Below are 13,116 nucleotides of genomic sequence, written 5' to 3'. Positions count from 1 at the left end.
TTGTAATCGAAATTTGTTTTATGTGGGAGAATAGTACTGGGATTTTAATTTGCACTCGTACAAAAAATGTCCGAGCAATGTTGTATAAAAAAATAAATGAATTGGATACCTTATTTCGTGGTAGTTATGTTTAATGTCTATTATATCGCTCAATAGAAATGGTACACTTGCTTTTCACAATTTTTCAACGTAATTGTGAGTCTAATTTACGTCAATGATTGTTCTATAAATAGAGTTTTGCTTTTCACGATTTTAACCGTAACTCGTATGTAGTTCTAAACAACTACGTGAGTGATTATTCCATATAATTTATATGAGAAACCATGCTCTTAACAATAGAGCACCTTAACAAAGATAAGAAAAGTAACAAGAGACTAACTTAATAAATAACTTTCCGCATTTTTAAAGAGTGATTTTGGACTCATCATTTGACATATCGTTCTAAATATTTTCCAGGAGTAACAACACTCCTAACCATGGCGACTCAATCCTCCGGTATAAACGCGTCTCTACCACCCGTATCCTACACAAAAGCGATCGACGTCTGGACGGGCGTGTGTCTAACATTCGTGTTCGGTGCGCTGCTCGAGTTCGCGCTCGTGAACTATGCGTCTCGCTCTGACATGCACCGGGAGAATATGAAGAAAACGAGACGGGAGATGGAAGCGGCCGCTAGTATGGACGCCGCGTCTGATTTGTTGGACACGGACAGTAATACTACGTTCGCTATGGTGAGCTCGTAGGCGATTTGGTTGTGGGGTTGCAGGTTAATTTTGGTTGTAGCGTATTCAATTTTTAAGTGGTTACAGTAAAGGTTTTTTTAATGTGTGTTAGGAATTGTTTTTGTACTTCATATAATATCCAAAGTTTGTTGGCGTTTGAATTTTCTTTCTGTTGTAGTGAAATGGTCGATTTTTTGCATGGTTTGATCAATTTTGAGTCAGTACGATCATTAAATATAACTCCGTTAATTTTTCCTTTGTCTTGGGAATTAAACATAAAAACATATTATATATGTCTGAAGTAATCATGCTAGGTAATCTTTATTGGTATCCACTTAATAATTGAATATGTACTGAAAAGTCATTTTTAACCTGTTCGACCCCACGAGTGTTTAGATGCTTCTTTCTTTATTTGGTATTTAGAAGAAATAGTATGGGAATGTAGACGAGTAGATAGCTTTGACTTGGTAAATAGTAAAGTTCTGGGAACATTTTGGAAATTTCAGTTACTTTATGATACGTTTGGCAGGATTGAGATTGTTGTAGTTAATTTTTGAGTTTGTAATCAATTAGTGTACTAAATGTATTGATGTTCAATACAGTTTATTTTATTGAATGCATCGAATGTTTTGGATAGATTCTACTGAATGTGTTGTTTTATGTAATACTAGATCGATGTTATAAGAGTACACACAAAATCACGGATAGGGAATTTTTCAAAATTACAAACACATTGCATAAACTCTATGATCAAAATCCTAAAATGTTCTATGAAGTCATTGTTATTTCAACTGTAACTACGTATAAAGTTACTTTGAACATTTTGAAATTAAAATCAAATACAAAAACATCCAATTGGCTATTCTTCTCAATACCAAAGGGATCGTCCATTGATCACGTGAAGCTCAAAAAGGGAGGGCGATTGGATTATAATAATAAAAAATTGATAAGAGGTAATCAGATATAAAATCAAGGTGTGTATTTGTTTGTTGAATTCCCAATGTCTAAACTGAACAGTGATGACAACTTATTCAAAAATTTTATAAAATTTTATATGATGACACTTTATTATAATTGACGAGAATTTGGCTGATTACAACTAGTTGGTGTGTAGCCACCTACAAAATAACACTAAACAGTTTTTTGGTTAAACAGCAGTTAGACTAGCTAAAGAGAACAGGGGTTGAAAACAATCACAAAGGTTTTTGGGTGCGTAATACTTAAAAGACCGCCTCCTTGGTACAGTGGTTGGCGCTTGAGCGTATAACCGAGGGGTCCTGGGTTCGATTCCCGGTGGAGACGAAGAAAAAAAAATGTCTCGGTCTGGCAGGACACAGAAGGCTGATCACCTACTTGTCCCTAAAGAAAATCGATCAGTGAAACAGATGTATGAATAATGCATCTGCCCCTTACCCCACTACGGGGACACGGGACTTCACAAAAAATACTTAAAAGAGGAGGTAGTGTAGAGCAGTTTAGGGGGGTAAATTACGAGCTAACTTGATCAATGGTCGAGCCCACGGAAAGAGCGTCAGCAAGCGCGCTGGCAGTGGTGTGTGTCCGTCCCGCCTGACGGTCTGCAACTGACAGAAACCGCTGATGCGCGGCGCCTCCGACAAGATGCGGCAGTGCGAGATCCACATGAGCCCGCCCAAGAAGAACTGCTGCAGGATCTGGATGTCCAAGTTCCCGACGCGCTCCAAGCGGATAGATGTCATCTCGCGCATCACCTTCCCGCTCGTGTTCGCGCTCTTCAACTTGGCTTACTGGTAAGTTTGCTTTTATTTCGATACTCCCTATTTCCTATTAAATTTTTGTTTGTTGAATATTAAATTGGGTTAAATTATCAATTTTTTGATGGAAGTACCAGTTTGCAAGTCTAGTTGTAGTAATTAAAGTACCCATTCTTCTGATACGATCTGGAAAAAACAATTCAGTTTCATATAATTGAATAGCAAACCCGAAGTAGATAGTAGATTAATAACAGAAGATATTTTAATACTTGAGCAAATTATTTCTACACTTCAACATCTTTCATAATCAGACTTTCAATTTGCTATCGCATATGGTAGTAATACCACAATTTTTAGTAAAAATATCGCAATCACAAAGAGCGTTACGCTACCACTAGTTATAATATGGAACCATAAGGATGAGCATTACTAGTTATAATATAGAACCATAAGGATGAGCATTAGGTACTAGTTATAATATGGAACCATAAGGATGAGCATTAGGTACTAGTTATAATATGGAACCATAAGGATGAGCATTAGGTACTAGTTATAATATGGAACCATAAGGATGAGCATTAAAAAGACCTGTCTCTCGACAGGTCGACGTACCTCTTCCGCGACGAGGAGGAACAAAAGTGATTCTCGCGGTCGGGTGGGGGCGCGGGGCAGGCGGCGCAGCTGGCGGGCGCGGTGCTGTCGCCGTACGCCGTGTTCGCCGCGGTGTACGCGCTGTGCCTGCGCGCGCCCCCGCCGCGCCGCCGCCCCAAGCCCCACGCGAGGATATAGATGGATTCTGTTGCTATTCTACGTCATACATACGAACAGATGTTACACTATGAAGACACGTGATAGATACGAACAGTACCGTTAACATTTAGAAATTAAAGACTTTTTAACGGATTTTAAACGCGATTTATTCATTATATTATTTTCCCGATATTTTTAATTTCTAAATGTATAATACTCGCGTAAAATCAAACACTAGAAAATACTATGTAGTACCGTTTAACAATGAACACACGACAAAAATACCCCAGAATATTGCGTTTACAATAGCACCTACCATGAGTTAGCAATAACAATACCCTAACCATGAGTTGGAATTTTGCGTTGACAGTACTGCCATGAGTTAGTCGAAACGTTTACTGCATTCGACTGCGATAGAAAGTCTTCCATAAGTTAGGCTTAGAAATTAGAATACATATGTATAACCTGAGATAGAAGCGACATACTGCTAGTTTGTTCGCTTATACCTCTTCTACATTAATTTATATGTATTCTAAGGAGTTAGCATTCGAAACGTTTACTGCATTCGATAGCGATGCATTCAAGACTATTTCGCTTGGTTTTTAGGGCTCAAACTATCGAAATCACTATTTCGATAAGTTAATAACCGACCGAAATTAGTTTTCTAAGTTATCGCTAGAGGTGCTGTAATCTATTTCGATACAATACTTTTACGCAGTCACTAGCAAGTAAAACTTTGAACTCATGGTAGTACAGAAACTAACAAGAAAACGTTCAATCACGCATACAGACATATAATACATATATCAACGAGACAGGGTTATTAACTCAGCCTCGTCGATGCGTTTGTTTGTGTGTGTGAGTTTGAAGGGAGTTTCGCTACTGTTCGTATCTGTTTACTGTGCTAATGTTGTTTTTGTTGCAATAATTGTATATGGGTTGTTTTGATTGGTTGTTTAGTTTTATTGTTTCGTATAAATGTGTTTAATGTTTTGCGTTTCAGCATGCGATGCGATTCCTTTTGAATTTGTATACTTTCTTACAAATAAAGTTTTAGTTTTTGATTTTCATCCGTAATAAAATGTATTTGATTTTTGTTAATGTTATTATTAATTCGCAGATAAATACATTTCTTAATTTTGTTTCTAATTTGTTGTAAATTGTATTTTTTCCTTACATCGTTTTTTTTAAATCTGATAACATCGCGTCATTCTGATTTCCATATTCTTATTCTATTCGTTATTATATATTTTATGTGCAACGCAATTCCTTTATGATATTTCTGTGAAACAACAATCTTTTTAGCGGACTAGGTAATGGCCAGCAGACTCATCTATCTACCGGTTTACATCCGTTAAAAATTTAATATCCTACAAAGGAATTGTGTTATTATGTTAATCATTTATTATTCTTATTTTTATGTAATGTACCCCTTTTTCTCATGTCTAACTAAACATATTTATGATGTATAAACTCATCAATCGACTTATCAATCTATCCTTTTGCATGAGTGATACCTACATCATAAACACTTGTTTAGTAAAAAGGGAAAAGGGACAGTGTACATTTAGATATTCTTTGTCAATGCAATGTTAAATTTTTCCATAGCTTTTCACATCATTTCATTATAAATTCATTAGTAACATGCACATTATCAACACATCCATTTGCATCCATACGCACCCAGAAAACCTAAAGTAATTGCCATTCGCAAATTACTTCATCGGCCATACATTTAAACTCTACTCAAAATAATCGATGCTCAAATTGTTCTTTAAACATCGATTAATTTGGTTCAGTGTTCATTCTCGGAACTCGACAAGATTTTCGAATAGGACTTTCCCGATTTTTCATCCACGATTCTTAAAATCGATTTTACCATCATATTCTGATGTAATTCAGTCGTTTTATCGACAGAGGTAATCTACTAGAAATATAAAGAATGAAGATATTAATATGAAGATCAGTATTTAGTAATCAGACATTAAGTAATTTATATAGATGTAGCTATATATTATGCAGCCATGGATTATATGTTTTAATAATTAGAATACATTTGTGATGGCTGTATTTAGAACAGTCCAATGACTGCGTAAAATGTAATTTATTTGGAATAAAAGCTTTTGGTATAAAATAGTTAGTCGAATTGTCAAATAAAATCGCCGTTGTATTATAAGCCAAGAATCCTTATTAACATAATTTGATTTTAGTCAATACATATATATCTTTGAAATATTCATTGCTTATCTATATTTTGATCTCTCAAGAGTTCATCTCATCCTACATTTCATGCGTTTCTATTTTGGCTGTGACTAACTCTTATAAATTATATATTGAATGATATTATTAACTATTAATGCTTTGTTCATTCATGCACACTATATGAGTTGGAATATACTAAACGATAGACGAATTAAAGAACACTAACACAATATAAGCTAAGGGATGCCGATGTTTGTTTTACTAAGATTTTTTGATATTTTTACTAAGCCTCGGCGTAATTTAATTGGGCAGATGTAAAGTACAATAAATGGTATATACTTAGTAATATCATCACATAACATATAGATACGAAACACTGGAAAAATCCTTTGTATACGCTCAAGAAGCCTCCCGTCATATGAAAGTATATAAAAAATACGTAGGAAAATTGTCCAAATGTAGAAAACCGATTATGTAAATAACAAACGCACATATATTACTTTCTATGTACGTTCTTGGTGTATTTAAAAGGATTTTTTCATTCTAGTTTAGGTACCTTTTAGATAGTCTAGAAATTATTATATATTATAACAATTATAACCAACAGTATTTTAAATCTTAAACTATCATATTATAATACATTTAGATCAGTAGTTGTTTAAGTCTATCATTGTGAACTCCCACAATTTTAGCTGGTAAAACATCTTAGTTATAACAATTAGCTCAAAATAATCAACATAGTATACAAGTAAGACTATAAGTGTTAGAATTAGATTTTAGTTAGATCATTAGGTATCTATCATGTATAAAAAATCTCTGATGAGACTAAAGGAATTTATAAAATAAAAATTTAAAGTAGCGTAGATTTAATTGTAAATGACAAATATATTAACTTTTCGAATGAATTTCGCTACGATTCAGCGGAAGCTACAACCTTCTCAATATTTGAAAAGTTAATATTTTTGCATGTAGGAAGGATTGTATATATGAGACTTTACACCTGTGTCGCTCAGTGTACAGATACTTATTCATAAAATATATATAAGCTAATATTGACGTTTCACTCGATCACTGTCACTATGTATATAGTTACTGTTATCTTAAATTAATGCATCGTAGCATTTGGTTGCATTTATGACATGTTTTGACCTTTTTATTTATAATTAACGTTACGAGGTATATTCTGAATTAAAAAGAACCTTATTTACTTTAATTATGCGATGTTCATGTTGTATTTTGTTTAAACAAATAAATAAACTAATGACAGTTTCATACTACTTCAAGTTAATGGTTTAAATATAGGAAAATGTATTTATGAAGCAGTAATTTGCCTATGTCTCATAATACTATATAATATTATTAATACCAATTGCTAAATTCAGGCTACATGGTCCTGCCAACTATTAAAAAATATATTGTATTAAAACCGGACGACATGCCGCCAATCGAGTAGAGATAAGTACTTATATAAAATTACCCATTTTATCAAACAAAACATTGTAGGGATAAAATTATTTTTTTGGTTGTTAAATAATTATATTTCCTATAAACTTTATAGATATTCGGTAAATTCTAATTACAATTATTGAGTTATTTTCATTCGTAGCACTTACGTAGCACCGTCTACGATAAACGTAGCCATTCATAGAATAATATTTGAAATAATAAACGAATATGTATATTTAATTATAGATACGTGGAATATCGGCGTTTTATTTTGGATTTTAATATTTGATGAGAATGAAAATCTCTCAAATGACTCACAAAAACCTAAATTAGGATTATTTAAATTATAAGAACCTTGAGCACACAGAAGCGGATTAGATAACGTAGTTTGTGTGAATACTGAAGAATCTCCATGTAAATATAATGAAGGAGACGGAGTGATTGAGTTTAGAATGGATGAGTCTAGATATTCTCTTTTTGTAAATCGAGAAATAAGGCGGCCGCGCGTCACAAATTAGTTATAGCGATTAGTGACGTCACAGCAAAGGATTTTGCTTGACAAGTCAAAGTAGGGATAGAATATTAAATTGATGATAGTATGTAGATATTTTTATTGTAAGTCTCCGTATTGGGGCGGAGTAGAATACAATCCCCAATCCCAGTCGGACTAGATGGGTGTCGTAAGAGGCGACTAAATCCGACGGTGGGAGGGTCGTGGGACCCGCATGGCAAGCTACCACCCCCCTGTTGAAAGATACCAAAATCCAGGGGCGCCATCTTGGCATGATCTAACACGCGGGACGCAACGTAGTATATTTGTCACTTCCTTTTTTGTGTTCTTTATTTTCTTCAAATTTCAAGTTTCGGTTCATTCAGTTTCATCCTTTAATTTATATATAAATAACATATATGTTACGATAAAGTGCCTTTATATTTAAGAATTGTGATATTTTTTAATCTTACTTTACCGGTTTTAAGATTGTGAATAGCCTTCAATTGTGTTTTTCTTTTGCTTTCAAAGTGATAAATATACATTGGCAAAAGTTTAAAGACGGTTTTCGGATTAGTACAAATATCCTTAACATAAATGTAGATATAGTTAAGTTATTTTAAGCGTTGCCTAGTTGGAAACGGAAACTTTAATGAAATATTCAAAATAGTTTTACTCCCCCAAAAGAAACTATGTCTGGTATGGTATCCATAAAAGGCTTCTCGGTTGTAAATAGTTAGAGTGTGCATTTTATTTACATTTAATTTAGGTCTTTCGTTAAACTATTTGTCTGTGGTAAACCATAGGCAAAGGCGAGAACGAAGGACAGTGTAAAGGTTGCCATATCTACCAAGTTGCTTTTGGGGAGGCGTTATGTTCTCTATTAAATATTTATTTTTTACCAACATTACTTCGTGATGCCTCTGTTCGGTATAATTTGCTAAAATTCAATTTTATTCATTTCCTAATCCGTTTCTAAATTTGCAAAATGTTTGATATTTACGTAAAATTACTACCTACAAACTTCCTTAGCTTAGGGTAAGACTTTGTTTGAGTATGCCTTGAGAATGTACATAGGTACGCTTGGAATCATGTGCTACATGATTCTAAGTGTACTTATTTAACAATTAATAATTCCAATCATGCAATTGGATTTATTAATGAAACACTACGTACAACCGTATTGTAGTGCAGTAGTGACTCAGTAGTATAAGGGTGTCCAAAATTCATACTATTCTCAGACATTTTAAAAGTCTCTAGAAACCATATGATAAGTACAAACACATACTGATTATACTCAATACTGCAGTGTATTTTAAAACAGATTCAACATATTAAAAAAATCTTAAAGTGGATATCAAAACAAGACACTACACTGACCAAAATAAATATTATATTTACACACAAATCTGACAGAAACAATTCAAAAGAAATTATTATATGGAATCCTGAGATGGCTCACGTAAAATGTCTGTTGATATTTAGTAAAATTTTGAAGATGCCAGCGTGTGAACGGATGAGTCATGAGAGAAATAATAGAAATATATAGTATAATATAATTGAGTTACAATTTTTATTTAATTATGTGTAAATAATTCATCTCTTTCACGTTAACACGTGGCGGGAAACCGCGGAGAAACCAAAGAGGGGGCGTGCCAAAAATTTGTGATTAGAATATAATTATTGCATATAATAATAAGTAAGAAAAGTGTAGAATTGCACTATAAATAGAGATAATTATTGTACAATGTTCACGTTGTATGCAACTTAGAACATGTATGATTGTATGGTTATGGTTAAGTATGAACAGGTCTCGTTAGCTACTCTTTTATAAACATAATTCATTTAAAATATTTTACATACAACGTTATAAATATCCATATTTCCTAATAGTAGGTAGGTAGTATAGAAACTGGCATTAGTTTTATAAGCAAATTGTAATATTTTCAGATAATTATTTACTCTGTATATTTCACGATAAATTTGATTTTAATGTAACAAATTAAAATGTGAGTGTAAAACTTAATAATTCTAAGGAATAAATGAAACAAATGCTGCGATGCTCATATATTTTAATCTACAATCTACATGTCTCAATATAGCTGTGTTTTCAATGTCTATTTTAAACTACGGATTGTAAACATATAATCCATCCATCAAATAACAGTCATATTGATTTTAAATCTTGTTCATTTTTATCTCCGTCCTTTGGTTCTCTGTATTTGGGTTAACTATTATCCAGATTCATATTTTGTAGTTTAGAATACTTATTTTAAAAATTTATTAAAACACGAACAAGCGATGGAATGACATAAATGCACTAACATCTTATCTTATGCACGAAAACATCCAATTCAAAACTGTAAAATAATATTTAGATTAAATAAATAGTGCGATTAAATGACATGAATAGAATCAACCATAGCTTTTCGTAGATTTAAAAATACATTACAAATTTCATTGTTTTAAATATTATTACATATATCCCTATTATAGATTCTTGGGCTGTGATGAAGCTAGATAAATTAAAGTTTCAACATCATTCAATACTTCCATAAAAATAAAAGCAAACAATATACTGGCAACATAAATTATTTTTGGTAGCATTTGCGTTCGGCCATTGTCGTCGGGGATCTGAAAAAAATAATGTCAATTAGTCATTTGTAAAAACCCATCTCACATATCGTTCGTACAGGCGACAATTATTTACTGTGAATTTAACAAAATTAAATAAAATCTACCATTTATATTTAGTGTTGCCATTTCACAATGTTTCTGCTATAATAGGAAAATTTAAGCACTCTAGATGTACTATTTCATCCCTAATTATTTAGCTATGTTAAAATGGACTGTTGGAATAAGAAATTGATGGAAGGACTTTTAATAAAATTATACTATGTCTTTGATGTTTTATTTCATAAAATACCCAATAGATATATGATTCATTGTTGTTTTAGCAACTAACTGCCAAAGTATTTTGATAATTATTTAAATCTATCTATGCTAATATCAATATTTAAACCTGAAGGCTTTGTTCACAGACATGTATATTTTAGTAGACAACGCAAGTACCGCGATCTGTATGAAAACCAAGCGTGTCATATTTTTTGTACTGACCTTGACGCGTTATGACGTCACGAGCGCTTTTTAGTGATGGTAATTTCATTTTACGCTAAATCGATTAGGACGCCACTCGCGCGGCGATTCTAGTATCGTCCTATCCCTTAGTCCTATCCCATCGAAGTAAATCGAAAGAAATCAGATCAAACGGTTCTAAGAGGTAGACAGATCTATGTCTAAGAGGTAGTTAAATAAATGAATCGTAATCGATTACTAAATCGATTCAAGACAGAAAAATGATAATTACAATAGACAGAGGAATGATAAAATAAAATTATAAACCTTTTAATATTCTAACAAGTAAACTAATGTGTTTTAGCTTTTTCTTACATATGCCCATTGAGTTACCATGTACTATGTACTAGAGAGGCCATCGAAAGAAAGTAATGAAACTGTCAATCAATCAATCTTTATGTCCCGTTGCATCGATCCATTTTTCTTTTATGTTCGGGTTACTTGGAAAACTGAAAAAACAAACATAGTCTAAGCAATAAGGAGTTTTCTTAAAAAACTCCCAAGATGACACTTAAACTAATGGCGTCCATGTCATAATATTTATTTTTAGTACCTTTGTATTAAAATACTTAAAAGTTCTAGGTCAAGTCCTATTAAATGACAAAAAAAATCTATGCCTTTTTTTCTGAAAAATTGCTACTTCAAATTATCATTTTTCTGTTCGATTATAAAATCGATTAGAATCGAGAACTGTTGCATCAAATGAACATCACTAACCACAAAATTGGACAGAAAAATGAGAACAGAAAAATGAGAAGACGCTATTCATTGCTTGTTATCATACGACGCGATCTTTACCGTGCCAAGTAAAAGCCGCAATGTATTCCGAATCATTTCGTATGAGTTGGTATCCGTGTTTGTCACGATCGTTTTCCACAGATATTCTTTATTTGATTTTAAAATAAATAGTGCATATTCTGATTAGAAAATTACTTACCGGTGGAAGGAAACATCTCTGCTAACTCGGCCACTCACAGTTGTGGAGTTTCTACAGTTTATAACGGCGCAATTCGGCATTTTACTTTATTCAGCTTCACGTCTTTCCTTGGCGAACTGCAAGCGCGGACTGAGTGTAGGCCAGCGTCAAGTAAGAGTCATAAACTTAGTTTGGACACGGGAAGTACATACACTCGCTTAGTCTATCTTGATACATGTCTGTGGCTTTGTTGGTTAGTTTGTTTGAACATGAGAAACCACTGCACTGGTCAGATTAAAAAAATATTTAAGTTAGTTTCTTATATATATTATACAGTTTTAATATTTTTATAGGTGAATTGGTACACTGATTTATAAAATGTAGTCTTTTTTTTTCTAAAAATGACCCTCGAAACCATAAAAAAATAATGCGAAATTGAACTACCTACTTATCAATTATTTTTTATTATTTATTATTTAATGGGGATTATTGAGACTGCTTGTTTAAACTTTAAGAGGATTGTTTGGTATTAACCGTATAGCTGTATATTGTAGAGACGAAACGTTTAGGAAAATTGTTTAAAACCCAACAAAACCGATCTCGAACATTCATTCACCAGTAGAAAACTACATTGTTTTTGATGGCCTTAGCCCATCGATTATATTATTTTATTATAATTCTCTTTTTGAAAAGCTCTACTCGGAGAGACCGGGGCTAGCGCGTACATATATTACCATTAGGTACAACAAAACCATAATTTTCTATATAATTACCTATTGCAGACAAATATTACAGAAAATATCTACATTGATACATACCTATAGGAGATCCAAACCTAATTTTTGTAATTCTCTTTTACGACGTGTTTACTCCCTTGCCTATCATCTTCACTACATAGTATAAAACAGTCGCTTTCTCTGTCCCTATGTCCCTTTGTATGCTTAAATCTTTGAAACTACGCAACGGATTTTGATGCAGTTTTTTTTAATAGAACGAGTGATTCAAGAGGAAGGTTTTAATATATAATTTATTAGGTTTTAGACAAAGCGGGCGAAGCCGCGGGCGGTAAGCTAGTTACTTATTAAAGTAAGAACTTACCTCATCCTTACTGCAGATCGTCCAGGTTTATAGTGATTTCGTCATCGTTCCCAGAACGTTTTCCCCACCCGGAGGAAAACGTGAGTTGACCGTTTGCTGCCGCGAAGAGATTTGCGGCAAGCAGGAGGACGATCGCCGCACGCTTGAGAATACGGTTGAACGATGCCATTGAAGTGAATGATGCTCATCTCCGTATTCCTTGCTTTTTATACTCCTAAGTCGTATTTTTCCCAACTTTTGTACGCTAAGCAATTTTAAAAGCTATGCGAAATGCAGAAGATGTTGTTTTGTTTGTTGAGTTTGAAAGACAAATTAGATGAAACCTCTGAAAGGATGGTTGACAATTAATTTGGAATTTTTGTGTTCGCGAAGTTTTAGTTTTCTGGATGTTTTCGTATCTCACTGTATGTACCTACTCATTATAATATGAACTTTAAGGATATAATAGGTGTGGTTACCTACATTATAATATGGTAATATAATAATAAAAAAGAAATCATGAGGTTTATGGTAGGTACCTATTCGACAAATGTACACGTAGGACCCTTTTTACAGATAGATTTTTCTTTACGGGCAAGTAGGTGAACAGTTTTCTTGTGAGACATGATTTGAATAAATAATAAT

The 13,116-nt window shown here is 33.1% G+C and overlaps 1 protein-coding gene and 2 long non-coding RNA genes across 3 annotated transcripts in view; 2 read left to right on the top strand and 1 right to left on the bottom strand.

Annotated features, from left to right (window-relative positions):
• GluClalpha (glycine receptor alpha 1) overlaps nt 1-3,143 on the top strand; it is a 29,059-nt gene extending 25,916 nt beyond the window's left edge. Inside the window, exons 9-11 of the mRNA XM_089707895.1 lie at nt 457-731; nt 2,313-2,491; nt 3,058-3,143. Of these exons, the coding sequence (XP_089564021.1) occupies nt 457-731; nt 2,313-2,491; nt 3,058-3,097 (494 nt within the window). The 3' untranslated portion in view covers nt 3,098-3,143. The remainder of the gene's footprint in view (nt 1-456; nt 732-2,312; nt 2,492-3,057) is intronic.
• Nucleotides 3,144-3,670: 527 nt separating this feature from the next.
• On the top strand, nt 3,671-10,244 carry LOC149479235 (uncharacterized). Its single transcript, XR_016317194.1, has 2 exons — nt 3,671-4,172; nt 4,257-10,244. It is a non-coding gene; the product is annotated as an uncharacterized LOC149479235 (long non-coding RNA).
• Nucleotides 9,399-12,660, bottom strand: LOC149479234 (uncharacterized). The gene is made up of 2 exons (XR_016317193.1): nt 12,493-12,660; nt 9,399-9,977 (listed from the first exon to the last, which is right to left on the bottom strand). It is a non-coding gene; the product is annotated as an uncharacterized LOC149479234 (long non-coding RNA).
• Nucleotides 12,661-13,116: the final 456 nt, after the last annotated feature.

Source organism: Colias philodice, chromosome 20, assembly GCF_061535455.1.
Source record: "Colias philodice isolate Cphi_HAF_F1 chromosome 20, ilColPhil1 Martin Lab GWU primary, whole genome shotgun sequence".
NCBI lineage: Eukaryota > Metazoa > Arthropoda > Insecta > Lepidoptera > Pieridae > Colias > Colias philodice.
This window is presented reverse-complemented; position numbering and strand designations above follow the sequence as displayed.